This window comes from Capsicum annuum, chromosome 6 (assembly GCF_002878395.1).
Source record: "Capsicum annuum cultivar UCD-10X-F1 chromosome 6, UCD10Xv1.1, whole genome shotgun sequence".
NCBI lineage: Eukaryota > Viridiplantae > Streptophyta > Magnoliopsida > Solanales > Solanaceae > Capsicum > Capsicum annuum.
The window spans coordinates 948,209-967,210 of NC_061116.1; the positions used below are offsets into that span (position 1 = coordinate 948,209).

Here is a 19,002-nt window from a genome sequence, read left to right on the forward strand (position 1 = left end):
GTGTTTTCGGGCAGCCCACTTGATCCCTTGGACCTACCATATGATCCAATCTTTCATTCACCGTAGCCATGTCTCGAGAAATACTGTCAAGGTAGGCCAAAATGACATTGGTGACATTGTTGTCCATGGTTTGAGAGGTGGAAGCCTTGGGTTCCATTGCAATTGTACCTAAAACAAAGAAAGAAAGAAACCTACAAAATGAACAAACAATATTAGTAGTAAAATCTCCTCACCAACACTCGTAGACACTCACCTTTGTGATCCTTACAATTGGAGCGGCGAATATTGAAAGTTGCTTATACTCTGGTAGTCAATAAGATGTCAATTCTACTTAGCGGGCGGAATGGATTCTTGTTTTGATTGACTCAAGACACAAAACAAAATTCACTTATGAACTTGAAACAAAGAAGTTACTACGAGTTACAAACAAGAAAAGCACACAAATAACGAAGACACGAAAGAAACGTATTCAAAAACTAATTAACAATCTAGTAGGTGATTACTAGTTTGTCTATTAGCACTAGGATCAAGAAAATTGAAACTAAAGAAACAAGAAATAAAACTTAGAAATCTAAAATTTTGATCCTAAGGGTCGATTTTTAGGTTGATGCGTGGCAGCCTCCTATTGGACGTTAAAATTGTTGAAAGTTTGAGAAATTTTCTTGCCTTCAAATTGTATTGATCAAATTTCAAGTGGGGAATGGTGGAATTTCGGCTATGGGAAGGTAACAACAAGACTTTGGAGCCTTTTTTTCAAGTTCAAAAAGTGTTTGACTTTTTTGCACCTTTTTGGCTAAACACCTTTTTGAAAGACTTTTGGCTGTTTCCCTTTTTGTAAGTCTTGGTAGGTGGACTTTCTCTCTTTTGGCAAGACAACTTTTGAAACCCTTTTGTCCCTTTTCCCCTTTGGATGTCTTAGAGTTGTGTCTTTCAAGACTAACAACAAGACACACTCTCTTTCTTCAATTTCTAAGATTAAACAACCATTTTCTCTTCAACAAAATATGAAGATGGTGAAGAACACCAAGAACACAACTTTTGAATCTTAGAGTTCTATGGTTCAAGTTGGATCCCACACATCAACAACACATTTTTCAAGCTCCAACCCTCAACAACAATATCAACAAAACGTTTTTAAGCCATAATCTCAACAACAAGCTTCAACAACACCTTTTCAAGCCACCAATCCTTATAAAACAGCAACCTTCAAAGTTCAAAAACAACTTAGAAATGACTCAAAATTTAGATCTAGACTCTATAAGTGTTAGTGAAGAAGGGACTAACACTAGAAACAACAAAACAAACAAAAAAGTAAAAGAAAACTAGGCTTCAAATCGGCCTAAACACAATAAAAAAATGTGGACAGATTACAATTTTTGAGTTTTTCAGTTTTTCAACACCTTTTTTTTCCGACTTAGAGAGCCCAAGATTGGTAGTGTAGGAACACAACCAGCATTAGCTCTGATACCAAATGATACGGGAACAATCTACAAAGTGCTAAAACAGTCCACAACACAAGGAGAAACCGAGAGCAAGATAGAGACAAGTCACGACAACAACGCAAATACATGAGATAAAGAACACAAGATACAAACATACAAAGTGAAATAAGATAAGGGATGGGCAAGATGACATAAGATCTTACGAAACAATAAGAACCAACACATGTATTGAATGAAGAGACCCTCAAACTCGTAATAATCAAACACCAATCTTCTTACAGTGACCGCTAAGGGAATCAACTCACCTCAAGAACCACCGTTTCTAAGCAAATGTCAATATTGGCTTTTCCAAGCCCTAAACTACTATAGCTTTTCCAAGCCCTAACTAAGAATACACTAAGGTGTTCTACTCTCAAAGAGAGGACTTTCAATATTTCATCATTCATAAAAACTAACTAGTAAATGAACTAATAGAACCTATTTATAGTCTAACTTATTACATAACAAAATGACCATAATACCCTTAATGAAAAGGGGTGGTCATGGAGTGTTCCTTGGACAAGGCTAAGTGACCAAAATGCCCATAATAAAGGCCCAAAATCGTGAGTCCTATATTTTCAATGCTCCAAGCAATCTTCCACACGTGGGATTGCTGTTTGGTGTACTCAAATCGGCTCCTCCATGTAGAATCCCATGTCCTCAATGCGACTAAAGCTTGATGCCCCACGTACTGACTTCGAATGATGTCATCGAAAGCTAAGGTGGCCATTTGACTCGTATCACCACCCCCAAATTCGTGGGCTATAGCATACAGATTTGGCTCGAAAATACCTCATTCGCGTTGTTTCACCCATTTGTCCACCCAAATGGCAAGGAAAATTTAAACGGACCGCGCTGGGATGATCTCCAACCTCCCTGGCATACCCCGGTTGATTTTTGACCCACAGCACGACCGGACCCTGGGGTTATCCACGAAACCGTGGGCTATAGCACACCGATTTGGCTCAAAAATGCTCCATCCGCGCCGTTTCGCCCTTTGTCTACCCAAATGGCCACGAAAATTTCAACCAGCCATACTGGAATGATCCTCAACCTCCCTGACATGCCTCAGTCGATTTTTCTCCCATAGCACGCCCGGACCCCGTTCTCACCTCTGAAACCGTGGGCTGTAGCACACCGATTTGGCCTGAAAATGCCCCATTTATGCTGTTTCGCCCGTTTGTCGACCCAAATGGCCACAAAAATTTAAACAGACCACACTAAAATGATCCCTAAGATCCCTGGCACACCCCGATCGATTTTCAACACCCAGCACGCCCGGACCCCAAGCCCACCCTCAAAACCGAGGGTTGTAGCGCATCGATTTGGCCTAAAAATGCGTTGTTCGCGCTGTTTCGCCCCTTTGCCCACCCAAATGGCCACAAAAATTTAAACGGACAACACTGGGATGATTTTCAACCTCCCTAGCACACTCCATCGATTTTTGGCCCACAGCATACTCGGAACCTGGGCCTACCCCCAAAACCATGGGCTATAGCACACAGATTTAGCCCAACAATGCCCTGTTCGCGCCGTTTTCCCCGTTTGTCCACCCAAATGGCCATAAAATTTTAAACGAACCATACTGGGATGATCCCCAACCTCCCTGGCATGCCCCAGTCGATTTTTAGCCCACAGTATGCCCGGACCCTTGGCCCACCCCCAAAATCGTAGGCTATAGCACACCTATTTGGCCCGAAAATGCCCTGTTCATGCCGTTTTGCCAGTTTGTCCACCCAAATGGCCACAAAAATTTAAACGGACCACACTGGGATGATCCCCAACCTCTCTGGCTTGCTCTGGTTGATTTTTGACCCACAGCATGCTCGGACCTCGAGCCCACCCCCAAACTGTGGTCTATAGCACACCGATTTGGCCTAAAAATGCCCCGTTCATGTTGTTTCGCCTGTTTGTCCACCCAAATGGCCACAAAAATTTAAAAAAACCATACTAGGATGATCCCCAACCTCTCTAGCATGCTCCGGTCGATTTTTGGTCCACAACACGCTCGAACCCTGGGCCCACCCCCAAAACTGTAGGCTGTAGCACATTGATTTGGCCCAAAAATATCCCGCTCACGCCGTTTTACCCGTTTGTCCATCCAAATGGCCGCAAAAATTTAAACGAACCACACTGAGACGATCCCCAACCTCCATGGCATGCCCCGGTCGATTTTTGACCCACAGCACGTCCGGACCTATGCCTACCCTCAAAATCGTGGGCTATAGCACACCGATTTAGCCTGAAAATACCCCCTTCCCATTATTTCACCTGTTTGTCCATCCAAATGACCACGAAAATTTAAATGGACCATACTGGAATGATTCCTAACCTCTCGGGCATGCCCCGGTGTGCTATAGACCACCGGTGTGCTATAGGCCAAATCACACCCGGCCTCGGGCCCAGCATAAAGATCATGGGCTATAGCACATCGATTTGGCTCGAAAATGGCCTGTTTGCGCCATTTCGCCTATTTGACCACTTTGGGAAAAAATCACTCTCAACCCTCGGGCCCACCCTAAAAGTCGTGGGTTATAGCACATCGATTTGGCCCAAAAATAGCCCGTTCATGTCATTTTGCTCGTTTGACCATCCAAACCACCCCAAAAACTATAAAGGCCCACACTAGGTCGCTCCTCAGCCTGCTCGGGGCAGCCCGATTGATTTTTAGCCACAATCACCCCCGGCCTCCTGTCCCCACCCCAAAAACTGTGGGCTATAGCACACCGATTTGGCCCAAAAATAGCCCATTCATGCCGTTTTGCCCGTTTGACCACCCAAACTGCCCCAAAACCACAATGGTGAACACTAGGCCAATCCCTAGCCTGCCTGGGGCAGTTCGATCAATTTTTGGCCAAAATTATGCCCGGCCCTTGAGCCCACCCCAAAAACCATGGGCTATAGCACACCGATTGAGCCCGAAAACTGGCCATTCGCGTTGTTTCACCCATTTACCACCCAAACCATCCCGCCCACCCCAGAGGCCTATACTTGGCCACTCCCCAACCTATCTGAGGTAGCCCGATCGATTTTCAACCTAAATCATGCTCAGGCTCCCAGCCCAACCCAAAATAAGTGGGTTATAGCACACCGATTTGGCCCAAAAATAGCTCGTTCGTGCCGTTTCGCCTATTTGACCACCCAAACCACCCCGCCCACCCTAAAGTCCCATATTAGGCCATTCCCCCGGCTGCCTGAGGAAGCCTGATCGATTTTAGGCCTAAATCACGCTTGAGACCCGGGCCCACCCCATAAACTATGATCTATAGCATACCAATTTGCCCAAAAAAAGGCCCATTCGCGCTGTTTCGCCAGTTTGACCACCCAAACTGCCTTTTCCTCCCCAAAGGCCCATACTAGGTCGTTTCTCAACCTATCTGGGCAGCCCAATCAATTTTTGGCCCAAATGACGCTCGGGCCCACCCTAAAAATTGTGGGTTATAGCACACAGATTTGACCAAAAAAGTGCTCATTTGCATCGTTTTACCCACTTTTCACCCAAACTAGCCCCGCCCACCCTCAAAGGCCCACACCAGGTTGCTCCCCAACTTGCCTATGGCATCCCAATTAATTTTTGGTCCAAATCACGCCCGAGCAACAGGGCCTCCCCCAAAACTGTGGGCTATAACACACTTATTTAGCTCAAAAATGGCTCATTCATGCCGTTTTGCCCGTTTGACCACCCAAATTGCCCCGTGCACCTAAAAGTTTTACAGTAGGCCACTCCCCAGCCTGCCTTGGGTAACTCGGTAGATTTTGGGCGAAATCACGCCCGAGACTCGGGCCCACCCTAAAAATAATGGGCTATAGCACATCGATTTGGTTTAAAAATGGCCCGTTCATGCCATTTTGCCTGTTTGACCACCCAAACCGCCCTGCCCAACCCAAAGTCCCACACTAGGCCGCACCTCAGCCTGCTTGGGGCAGCCCGATCGACTTTTGGCCCAAATCAAACCTGGGACCCGGACCTATCCCGAAAACCATGGGCTATAGCACACCAATTTGGCCTAAAAATGGCTCGTTTGCACTGTTTCATCCATTTTATCACCCAAACCGCCTCGCCTACCCCAAAGGCCCTCACTAGGCTGCTCTCCAATTTTCCTGGAGCAGCCCAGTCGATTCTTAGCCCAAATCATACTCGGGCCCCAAGCCCATCCCAAAAACAGTGGGCTATAGCATACTGATTTGGCCTGGAAATTGCCCGTTCACGTCGTTTCTCCCGTTTGACCACCCAAATCGCCCCGTCCACCCTAAAGGCCTATACTAGGCCTCTCCCCAGACGACCTGGGGCAGCCCAATCAATTTTCAGCCCAAATCACACTCGGGGCTCGGGCCCACCCCCAAAAACGTAGGTTATATAGCACACCGATTTGGCCCAAAAATGGCCCGTTCGCACCATTTTACCCGTTTGACCACCCAAACCATCTCGTCCACCCTAAAGGCCCATACTAGACCACTCCCCAACCTGCCTAGGGCAGCCCAATCAATTTTTTACCAAAATCACGCTCGAGCCCCGGTTCCACCCCAAAAATCGTGGGCTATAGCACACCGATTTGGCCCAAAAAGGGCCCATTCGTGTTGTTTGGCCCGTTTGACCACCCAAACCACCCCGCCCACCCCAAAGGCCCATACTAGGTTGCTCTCCAGCCTCCCTGGGGCAGCCCCATTGATTTTTGGCCCAAATCACACCAGGGCCCTATCTCTCCCCATAAACCATGGGCTATAGCACACCGATTTGGCCCGAAAATGGCCCGTTCATGCCAGTTTTCCTGTTTGACCACTAAAACTGCCCCGCCCACCCATGTTGATTTGACTAAGAATTTACCTCCGCTTATCCTTCTGCTGCTCCAATCTATCTCCTTTCTATACCAGGTTGTTAAACTCTGCCATTGTAACATGAAGAGAAGTAATATGAGTCAGGTACCTTCTCAAGGGTAAATTTCACGTTTTCTCAGTCCTTATGATCTCAGTTATAGTTGCTTGTTGTGTCTGACAGAGGGAGTAACAATCAGGATAAAGAATTTTCACTACTTATTAAATGGACATCTTGAGTATAACTATCTAGCCACCAATGTAATATAGTATTTCTTTCCCACTGTAAACTTATAAAGTGGATGAATAATTTTTTAAAAACATGAAGTGGAAAGAAGCACTAAACTTTGTACAATTAGAGCAACATTCTGCTAAAAATAAATTCATGACATGTCTTATATATTCACTTAATCAAATAAATTACCACAATTTGCAACATATCTAGTGTAATCCCACAAGTGGAGTCTGGGTGGGTATTGGATATACAGACCTTGCCCCGTCCAAAGAACCATGGGCTAACACCTACATATTTGGCTTAAAAAAGGCCCATTTGACCACCCCTATGGCCCCTCCAACCCCGTCAAGCTACTCTGAGTTGCTCCACAGCCTGTTAGGGGCAGTAGGTCGGTTTTCAGCCCAACCTATGCCCACGTCCACGCCCCATCGGGGGGCTACCGATTATTTTTTGACCTAAACTGCTCTCACGCCCTAGGCCCACCCTAAGAACCATGGTCTAACACCCACTAATTTAGCATGAAAATGGCTCGTTCGCACTATTTCGCTCGTTTGACCATCCAAATGGTCCCATCGTTGTTGTCGGGCTACCCTGAGCCACTCCACAGCCCGCTGAGGGGTTCATGCGATTAATTTTTGAACTAAACCGCGCCTAGGCCTAGGCCCCCCTCGAGAAACATGGGCTAACACCCATCAATTTAGCTCGAATATGCTGGTTCACACTGTTTCGCCTATTTGACCACCCAAATGGCGTCATCAACCCGTTGGGCCACCTTGAGCTGCTCCACAGCCTGTCGGGGAGCCGTTGGTCGATTTTTAACCCAAACCACGCTTGATCCCCGATCCCACCTTAAGAACCATAGATTAATACCTACCGATTTGGTAGGAAATAGATCGTTCCTACCGTTTTGCCAGTTTGACCACCCAAACGGTCCCAGCGACCCCGTCGGCCAATCCTGAGCTACTCCACAGATCGTCAGAGGGTTGTTGGTCAATTTTTGGCCCAAACTGTGCTCGAGCCTTGGGCCCAAACTGTGCTCGAGCCTTGGGCCCATCCTGAGAAGCATAGGCTAACACTAATTAATTTTGCCTGAAAATGGGTCGTTCGTGCTATTTTATCCGTTTGACCACCCAATCGGCACTACCAACTTCGTCGGGACACCTTGAGTTGCTCCATAACCCACCAGGGAAACGCCAGTCGATTTTTAATCCAAACCACATTTGAAACCCAAGTCCAACTTGAGAATCGTGGCTAACATCACCGATTTAGCCCGAAAATGGGTTGTTCACACCATTTTGCTCGTTTGACCATTCAAATGACCTCACTGACCTTGCCGCGCCATCTTAAGCTGCTTTACAGCCTATCGGAGGGCCGCTGATCAGTTGTCAGCCCAAACCATGATTGGGCCCTGAGCCTCGATCCTACCCTAAGAACTGTGGGCTAACACCACCGATTTGGCCCAAAAATGGCTTGTTCATGCTGTTTCTCCTATTTGACCACCTAAATGGCGCCACCGACCCCACCGAGCCTCTTAAGTTGCTCCACATCCCGTCGGGTGCCTTTGATTTATTTTTGGCCCAAACTTCTCCCGAGCCCCAGGCCCACCCCCAGAACCGTGGGCTAACACCCACCAATTTGGCTCAAAAATATCTCGTTTGTGTTGTTTCGCCAGTTTGACCACTCAATTGGCCCCACCGACTTCATCGAGCTACCCTGAGCCTCTCCATAGCCCGACGAGAGGTCTTCGAGCAGTTTTTGACCTTAACTATGCCCGAGCCCCGGGCCCACCCCGAGAACCGTGGGCTAACATCCACCTATTTGGCCCGAAAATAGCTTGTACGCACTGTTTTGCTCGTTTGACCATCCAATTGGCTCCACCAACTTCGTCGAGCCACCCTAAGACACTCCGCATCCCGTCGGGGGGTCATCCGTCAATTTTCAACCCAAACCGCGCTCGAGCCCTGAGGACACCCGAGAACCATGGGCTAACACCCACTAATTTGGCTTGAAAATGGCCTGTTCGCATTGTTTGACCACCGAAATGGGCCCACCAACCTTGGCAAGGGGTCGTCGATTGATTTTCAACCCAAACCACGCACGGACCTCAGGCCCACCCCGATAACCGCGGGCTAACACCCATCGATTTGGCCATAACACCACAATTTACCTTTACTAAACTACATAAAATCTCTACCCCTGTTGTTAATTACCCAAATCCCCTTCTTTTTTTTTAAACAATCGGACACATCCACAAACCTATAAATTTTCAAATACATAATTTTAATTATGTATCTCCCATTGATCTAGTTAATATATTATGTATCTCGACCAAACAGTTTCAGAAATGAATATATCTCAAAAATTAAAATTATATATCTCAACTTCAAAATTATGTATCCAGATGTTAATTATGTATCCCAGCAAATATGGACTAATTAACTGTTACATTCTTCAATTCAAAATTATGCATATCTACTTAAAAAATAGGGAAAAGGACACTTTGTAACACTTTTTAAAACAAATAGCCCAAGTTTGACATTTTTTCAAAAAGTGGCCAGTCGGGTATACTATTTTCACTTTATAGTCATTTCCTCATTTAGGTCATTTTGGCTCATGTAGTTTCAGATACAGTCGTATACAATACTGATACAATCCATATACAATACTGATATAGTTTTCAAGTTGGTCCATTCGGCACTTTTAAAAATATTTCAATATTTTTTTTTGCTATAAATTTTTTAACTTAGAAAAATATTCTGCTTTTTTTTATTGTTTAGAAATAATAATCAAATAAAATTATATAAAAACGGTATAATTGATATATAGAATATGTATCTATATAAGATATATGTATAGAAATTGTATAGTTCTATCAAATATGTATATGTATAAAACATATAGAAAGTGTATAAAAATTATATAATTGTTGTATAAAATGTGTAAAAAGAAGTATAATTATTGTAAAAAATGTGCATCAAAACTGTATAATTTTTGTATAAAATATTTATATGTAAAAGATATATATAGAAATTGTATAGAAGGTGTGTAGAAACAGTATAGAACAAACCAACAAATTAAATGGCTAGAAAGTTGAATTTAAATTCCGTGGCCATTTTCATTGAAATAGTTTAATTTGAAGTGTCGTTTCTGTCCTTTTCCCAAAAAATTATGCTGACTGATGCTAATTATGTATCTAAAAATTATAAAATAAGGGATTATGTGTAATTTTTGACTAAACTTGTTGCGATTTATGTAAGTTTTACTTTAAAAAAAAATTCCAATTTATAAGCCCAGATTGATTATGGGCCTAGGCCTGCTCCATTTTTCTCACTACTTATTTCCTCATCAGAACATCAACCATCTCCCTCCACTACGTACTATCATCTCCTCTCCATCGATCTCTGATTTCTACCTTGTAAGTTCTTTTCTTTTATTTTTTTTTTCACTTTATTTTTCCAATTTTCACCAATGAATAAATAAATAAATATTAATAATAATAATCGAATTTACTAATAATTTGCTCCAATTTTATTAATTAACTCTCAGTTTAATCGAATTTACTAATAATTTGCTCCAATTGTCTTAATTAACTGTCAATTTTATCGAATTGACTAATAATTTTCTCCAATTGTATTAATTAACTGTCAGTTTAATCGAATCTACTAATAATTTGCTCCAATTGTATTAATTATCTGTCAATTTAATCGAATTTACTACTAATTTGCTCCAATTGTATTAATTAACTGTCAGTTTAATCGAATCTACTAATAACTTGCTCCAATTGTGTTAATTAACTCTCAGTTTAGTCGAATTTACTAATAATTTTCTCCAATTGTGTTAATTAATTGTCAATTTAATTGAATCTACTAATAATTTGCTCCAATTGTATTGAATAACTCTCAGTTTAATCAAATCTACTAATAATTTGCTCCAATTGTGTTAATTAACTCTCAGTTTAGTCGAATTTACTAATAATTTGCTCCAATTGTATTAATTAACTATCAATTCCCCATTTTTATATATTTTTTAATTTATTCTTTTTTGCGGTATGTCACATTCATTATTTGTGGTAAAAAGGTAAAGTGGGCCCACACTAGGTTAATTAAAATGAAGGTAAAAAGGTAGACAAAAACATTAGGTGATTTCGTCCTATATTCTCTAGCTTTGGCGGACAGAGTTAGGTGATGATATTCATTGGTTGTTGGTGGGAGGTGGGAGGTATCGTCACATGGAATTAGTTTGAGATGTACAAAAGTTGTCTCGAACGCGACAGTTATAAGAAAAAGAAAAAAAAATTGTTCAAAATGGAAGAGTAGTGTAGTTAATGGATGATTTGATTTTCCCTATGGTGATGACTCCAAACTACTCATGATTTACTAACTAAAAACAAAGGAAAAATATGAAGTCAGGGGAAAATGTACTAGTATAATTGTCTTACTTTCCGTTTTGGTTTGTACCAAAATGAGTGAAAATGTACTAGTGTAATTGGCTTACTTTCCTTTTTCGATTTGTACCAAAAATGTGTTGTTTGTACCAAAAAGAGTGACTCTTTCTATATTTGTCTTACTTCCCTTATCGGTTTGTACCAAAAAAAGTGAGTCTTTCTATATTTCTCTTACTTTCCTTTTCGATTTGTATCAAAAAGGGTTGTTTGTACCAAAAAGAGTGACTCTTTCTATATTTGTCTTACTTTCCTTTTCGGTTTGTGCCCAAAAGAGTTGTTTGTACCAAAAAGAGCGTGTCACTTTCTATATTTGTCTTACTTCCCTTTTCAGTTTGTACCAAAAAGAGTGACGCTTTGTGTATTTATTAAGTTTCCCAATTCCAAGTTTTACATGACATGTTTGAAACCACAATGGACTACGCATCTCTAAATTTATCAAAAGTATTTCCTTTATTTCTTGAACTCCATGCCAGACAAACTAAATGAAGGGGACCCTTGGAGTAACTGGTAAAGTTGTTGCCATGTGACCTGGTCATGGGTTCAAGCCTTGTAAATAGTCTCTGCAGAAATGCAAGGTAAAGGCGGCGTACAGCACACCCTTGTGGTGGGGTCCTTCTTCGAACCCTGCGCATAGCGGGAGCTTTAGTGCACTGGGATGACCTTTTGCCGTGCCAAACAAACTACAACACTTAAATTGGGATGGAGGGATCGATATTTGTCGTTTGTGCTTTGGTTTCTAGTTGTTGCATATTGTGTTTGGTTGCTTTAATTGACTCTTCATATACATAGTAGTCCGTGTTATAGTTGTAACTTTTGTATTTTTGTCAACCAGAATAGTAACTAACATGACTTAACCAGAAAACGAAAAGATTCGTAACTATAATACACCATTGTTTATCTACAATTGCTAATAAATTTGTTTTCCAAGTATTCATTTGGATTTCCTTATTACTTTATATTTCGATATAAAGATGGCGAGACACGTGTTGAAAAAATAATACTAATGCTTATGGATCATAGCTTCTTTACTTTTGTATTTTTCCTAACCAGTTTTAACAATGGCTCTTATCGAGCCAAGGGTCCACCGGAAAGGTAGGAGTAAGGTTTCCGTACAGCCCACCTTCCCTAGAATTCACTTGTTGTTGTTGTAGACTGACATATCATGATAGGAGGGGATTATTGTTTGAACAAAAATCGTAATGAGATTTCCTTTTCCAATTTTATGGCTGCGTTATTTGACAGTTCGTCGGAAACAGCCTCTCTATCTCACCTCTGGGGAAGTGGTATGGACGTATACTACACTTCCCTCTCCAGATCCTACTTGGTGGGAATATACTGCGTATGTTGTTCTTGTTGTTGTGTCATTTGACAATTCATTCTGTTGTTCCCTAGCAAGTATACATGGTTGCAAATGGATGTTGTTTCCGGTTAGTGGATTTCCGCTTTTACTACTTCGAGTAATTCATGCGTAAAGGTAAGGAAATTTGGATGACCGCTATAACTGAAACAGATGTACTACGAAGCATGTAACCTCCCTATTCTCTCTTTTCGGTAGTGCACATCTAGACACCTCAACCTGGTCTCATCTGGCAATTAAGCACTCCAACTCGTCCCGGCTGTGTCTTGCTGACGCCTGACGCTAACGTGATAACTTTTGGAGGTGTCATCTAGATTACTATCTAGATGATCATTTTGTAAGTTGGAGTATACTCAAGGTTGAAATATTTAGTTGGCCGTTGAGGCCAAGTTTGAATGTCTACCTACGTAGTATGTCTAAAAACTACTTACAAAATGTATCAGGAAGCAGATTTTTGTGTGATTCTGGAAATAGTAATAAGGTCATATACTTTCGACTAATCTTCAAGACGAAATGGAACATCATGTCCTAGCTTTTTAAAAACAAAAGTTAGCTAATCAAAAACATTTAACAGATGTTAAATCATAGGACTATACAAATAGAAAGAATGTCATCCTTTCTTAATTTCAAATTTTATGGCCACGTAATTTTTGTTTTGGTCCTGAGCCGGGGATTTATTGAAAACAGTCTCTCTACTTCTTCGGAGGTAGTGGTATGGACTGCGTACACTTTACCCTCTCCAGACCCCATTATGTGGGAATACACTTGGTATGTTGTTGTTGTAATTTGACAGTTCATCCTGATTGACGCCAACTTATAGTTAGCTCGTATACATTGTTGCACAGCTCGGAGGTAGGGTAATGTGTACGCAGTCCATACCACTACCTCAAATGAAGTAGAGAGGTTGCTTCCGATAGACCACCGGAATTAGAAAGTATCCATGGTTGCACATTAATGATGTTTCCTATTAGTGGATTTCCCTTTTTGGTACTTGTAGTACTTCATGCATAAGGGTAAGGAGATTTTGATGACCTCTTTTACTGAAACTGATGTACTACCCAGCGCTTAACCTCCCTTTACCCTGGTGTCCGGCCCAGCTTGTGGGCACCTCCACTAATTCTACATGGTACATGTCTCCCACCAGCGAGATGGGAAGAAATCACCTAGTGTTTTTGTCATTTTGAAGTTCACTCCTTTCTAGAGCTGCCACAAGGTGCCGTCCTAGAACAAAGCCCCACCTCTCTTTTCCTCACTTTAATGAAGTACCGTCGCTACCTATAAATAACTACTAGTTGGAACAACAAAAAGAGTTTTTCAGCCGGGATTTGAACCCGAGACCTTATAGTTCTCAACCTACTCATTGATTGCTAGGCCACACCCTTCCCTATTCCTATTCGTAGTTGATGCTAGATCGGGAAAAGTTGATTGTTTTTCTGATTTTGACAGGAGGAAATTCTATGGCTCCAAAAAAGAAACAGAAACAAAGCAATAACGCTGCTGAATCTAGTTCTAAAAGTGCAGTTACTGAAAAAGAAACTCCCCGGGCGCTAAAGGTTAAACGTAAACTTATAAAAAAAGTCTCTCAGATAAACTCTGCACAAACCAAAGAAGCTGAGATTAGTTCACAAATGCAAACCGGAGAAAAAGAGAAGGCGGCCAAAAAAGGCGACCAAGGAAATCATGTTGGTGGAAAAGATGCTAGTAAGTCTCAAATTTGTCTTTCCTTTTCAGTTTGTACCAAAAAAAGTGACTCTTTATACATTTATCTTACTTTCCTTTTCGGTTTGTACCAAAAAGAGTGAGTCTTTCTATATTTTTCTTACTTTCCTTTTCTGTTAGTACCAATAAGGTTGTCTGTACCAAAAAGAGTAACTCTTTCTATTTTTGTCTTACTTTCCTTTTCGGTTTGTACCAAAAAGAGTGACTCTTTCAATATTTATTAAGTTTCCCAATTCCAAGTTTTACATGACAAGTTTGAAACCACAATGGGTGAACTCTGTGCCGGACAAACTAAAAAACTTAAATTGGGATGGAGGGATCAATATTTGTCGTTTGTGCTTTGGTGCTTAGTTCCTTTGGTTGAAGTCACAAATTTTTAGTCAAATAACAATTTTTTCTATGATCGGGATGGATTTAAGGTGATTTCGGATAGATAGTTTATAGTATTACTATTTGGATGACTTGTTTCTTTTATTATTCAGTGTTGTGTCATCCCATTTTGTTGTTTGTTTTTATGTTTTTTGTTCGTTATACTGTTAGTTGTCTTGAGCCGAGGGTCTATCGGAAACAGCCTCTCTACTTCATTTGAGGTAGTGGTATGGACTGCGTACACTTAACCTCCCCAGACCCCACTCACTCTGTGGGAACACACTGCGTATGTTGTTGTTGTATCGGGATGGATTTAAGTTTCTTGTTGTTGCATATTGTGTTTGGTTGCTTTAATTGACTCGTCATATACATATTAGTCTATGTTATAGTTGTAACTTTTGTTTTCTTGTCACCAGAATAGTAACTAACTAACAGGACATAACCAGAAAAAGAAAAGATTAGTAATTAGTTGGGATTGCATTGTGCTACAACACACCATTGTTTATCTACAATTGCTAATAAATTTGTTTTTCAAATATTCATTTGGAATTCCTTATTACTTTGTATTTCGATATAAAGATGACGAGACACGTGTTGAAAAACTTAATACGAATGCATATGGATCATAGCTTCTTTACTCTTTTATTTTTCTATCTTGTATTTTTCTAACTAGTTTTAACAAAATGTTTTTATCGAGCCAAGGGTCCATCGAAGAGAGTGATACAAACTCTCTACCTCATAAATGTAGGAGTAAGGTCTCCGTACAGCCCTCCCTCCCTAGAACCTACTCGTGGGATTACACTGGGTTGTTGTTGTTGTTTCTTATGAATCTTTGAATATCGGAAACCTTATAACATATGCAAAGTGGTTATTCACACATAGTTAGGGTCGTTTGGTTTTGAGATAGTTTATGCAGGATGAAGGGAAAAAGAGTAGTAGACTGACATATCATGACAGGATGGGATTATCGTTTGAACAAAATCTTAAAGAAATTTCCTTTCAAATTTTATGTCCGCGTTATTTGACAGTTCATCGGAAACAGCCTCTCTATCTCACCTCTGAGGTAGTGGTATGGACTGCATACACCTCACTTACCCTCTCCAGACCCTACTTGGTGGGAATATACTGGGCATATTGTTATTATTGTTGTTGTTGTTGTGTTATTTGACAGTTCATCCTGATTGACACTAGCAAGTTATACATGGTTGCGAATGGATGTTGTTTCCTATTAGTGGATTTCCCCTTTTACGACTAGTAATTCATGCATAAGGGTAATGAAATTTTGATGAACTCCATAACGGAAACAGATGTACTACGCAGCATGTACCTCCCTATTCTCTCTTTTCGGTAGTGCACATCTAGACACCTCAACCTGGTCTCAACTGGCAATAAAGCACTCCAACTCGTCCCGGTTGTGTCTTGTGGACACCTGGCGCTAATTTGATAAATTTTGGAGGTGTCTACTACCTAGATGATCATTTTGTTAGTTGGAGTATTCAACTAACATAGTGAAGACGAGTTGAAGTGTCTAGATGTGTATAACTGAAACGGATGTGCTATGCAGCGTGTAACCTCGCTATTCCTTTTTTTGACCCTGGTGTCTGGCCCAGCTTGTGCGCGTGCACCTGCACTAATTCTATGTGGTACCTGTCTCCCATCAGCAAGATGGAGAGAAATCACCTACTGTTTTTGTCATTCTGAAGATCTCTCCTTTCTAAAGCTGCCGCAAGGCGACGTTTTAGAACAAAGCCCCACCTCTCTTTTCCCCCGTTTAATGAAGGACCATCGCTAGCTACAAGGATGGGGCAGTATGGGAAGGGAAAACGTCGAACCTAATAGAAATAACTACTAGTTGGAACAAGGATAAGAGTTTTTCAGCCGGGATTTGAACCTGAGACCTCATAGTTCTCAACCCACTCATTAATCACTAGGCCACGGCCTTCCGTATTCCTATTCGTAGTTAACGCTAGATTGAGAAAAGCTGATTGTTTTTCTGATTTTGACAGGAGGAAATTCTATGGCTCCAAAAAAGAAACCGAAACAGAACAATAACGCTGCTGAATCTAGTTCTAGAAGTGCAGTTACTGAAAAAGAAACACCCCGGGCACTGAAGGGTAAACGTAAACTTGTAAAAAAAGTCTCTTCGATAAATTCTGCACAAACCAAAGAAGCTGAGATTAGTTCACAAATGCAAGCTGGAGAAAAAGAGAAGGCAGCCGAAAAAAGCGACCAAGGAAATCATGTTGTTGGAAAAGATGCTAGTATGTCTGAAAAAATCGATCAAGGAATCAAAGAAACGGATACGCGGGGAAGAAGTGGAGAGACGAGTAAGGATGAAAAAACTGAAAAAAGCGTTGATCTGAACGAAGGACGGGAAGAGATAAAAAAGGATTCGAAAACTTTAAATAGTCTTGGTGGAGTAATTTTCATGTGCAATGCGAGAACGAAGGAAGATTGTTTCAGGTATCGTGTGATGGGTGTTTCGGCAAGCAGACAAGAGTTTGTTATGGGAATCAAAGCTGGTCTTAAGATTTTTCTGTATGATTTCGATCTTAAGCTCATGTATGGTATCTACGAGGCATCTTCTGCTGGCGGAATGAAACTTCAACCAGCGGCATTTGGTGGGGCCTTCCCTGCTCAGGTCAGTTATGTCGTTCTTATCTTATGATTTCATCTTCGTCGAGTTTGTGAGTGTTTATATTGATGGTAGGTCATCCAACAGGTTCCTTTTAAGATTCACAAGGACTGTATTCCGTTACCGGAGAATGTATTCAAGAAAGCGATTAAAGAGAATTATGATGAAAAGACACGCAAGTTTAAGACCGAGCTGACAGCTATGCAGGTAACAAGTGACCTCCATAATTAGTAAGTCATTCACTGTTATCATTATACTGTTATATGTCCTGAGCCGGGGGTCTATCAGAAACAGCCTCTCTACTTCATCTGAGGTAGTGAGGTAGTGATATGGACTGCGTACACATTACCCTCCCCAGACCCCACTATGTGGGAATACACTGGGTATGTTGTTGTTGTTGTTGTATTCACTGTTTTCCTAAAATCGGGATTCAATATTTTTTGTCTGAATTCATCTACGAGCAGGTGGAGAAGTTAACGGAGCTGTTTAGACCTGCACCATGGCTGGATTCAACTCTCAAACCAGTACTACGGGATCCTTTGGTTCAGCCGGTTATTCAGCCATCGATAGCACCGCCTTTATCTGGTCATGAACCTATCAGGGAGCATGCATATGGAGCGCAATTCGGTAGTAGTAAAGCAGGTCGGAATTTCTCACCGCTTGATCACGGAAGGCAGCAGTTCTCACCCCACCATGTCATGCCTCGAGAGGTTGCCCATAATCCACATTTTCTTACCGAAAAAGACTACAGAAGCTATGGTCTTCAACAGGCAACACATCTTAAGCCCTCTACTGATTATGGATCTGAACAAGGAATGCAGCAGCTACGGAGGGCCCCCGCTGGTGTAAGAAGTGATGCAACTTTTGCACGGAATGAACATGTTCGCTCTGATGCTCGTTTTCCAAATGAATGGGAATACCGTAATCAGGGCCTCCAGAGTTTCCATGGGCAACCTGTTACCATTGCTCCTGCCGTAGAAAGTCGCAATACAGTTGCTGCAGCTGCCAATCATAGTTTAATAACGAAAGTAGATCCTTATGACGAGACTACCAACTCACTTGTGAACCGATATCTTTCTCTGCCGAGGACAATGATAACACCTAGAGAGTTGCCTTCGACAGGCAGGGAGTCGTTTGCTAGTGCTTCCAACTCTGCGAGTGACATCAGATTGCCTGCTGAAAACGTAAGATATTATCCACCGATGCTTGCTCCTCATGCACTGTCTGGTCACGGTCATTTACATCAGCGCCCTGGAAATGAACCTGGAAGATCATCATCGTCAGTCTTACCTCAGTATCCTTTCTCTGGCCCACCTGCATCACGTCGCTGAAACTATGATCCATCCCTTAATGATGCTCATGGCTCCAGAATCCAAAAAGTTAGTAGTGTGTGACGATGCAACAGCCGCTTAGTTTATGAAAGATTTACCCAGGAAAGTAGAGTCCCTTTGATGAAATCCCATTTGCAAGATGGGTCTCAACTCTCAACCCAACTCCAGTACTCCGTCTCAGAGCACCAGGTCACGCCCCATGTGATAAGAGACGCGGCTCACGCCCATTGTGCAAGAGGTGTATCTCTCCATGTTAATGAAAATGATGAGCCAAGACATCAATCCAAAATTTCCTGTCTGATTTTTCAGTTGTTGGGATCCCCTATGTACAATATTCTGTTTCTGCTGGATTATCTGATGTTTACCCAAGATAAAGTTGATGCTAATTGTGTCTGCCTGAGCACAGACCTGTGATAGTGTAACTACTCTGATAATTTTTTCAGTTTTTTTTTTTTGGTTTCCCATCCGGTGTCCGGTGCTCGCGTTGGAGCCCCAACTAATTCGGATCGCGCGTTGCAGGGCCTATTAAGGTGGCAGTGCTCCCAAAAGAGTTTTCTTCATACCTAGGGTCGAACCCTCGACCATTGGTTAGGGGTGGAGCAGTTTTCTCCACTACACC

At 41.9% G+C, this 19,002-nt stretch overlaps 1 protein-coding gene across 1 annotated transcript; it reads left to right on the forward strand.

Moving 5' to 3' along the window:
• The first annotated feature begins 9,830 nt into the window (after positions 1 to 9,830).
• Positions 9,831 to 18,845, forward strand: LOC107873703. Its single transcript, XM_016720632.2, has 5 exons — positions 9,831 to 9,943; positions 13,776 to 14,030; positions 16,424 to 17,058; positions 17,140 to 17,259; positions 17,517 to 18,845. Exons 2-5 carry the CDS (start codon positions 13,787 to 13,789, stop codon positions 18,381 to 18,383), a joined length of 1,866 nt encoding a protein of 621 aa, XP_016576118.2. The 5' UTR covers positions 9,831 to 9,943; positions 13,776 to 13,786; the 3' UTR covers positions 18,384 to 18,845.
• The last annotated feature ends 157 nt before the right edge of the window (positions 18,846 to 19,002 follow it).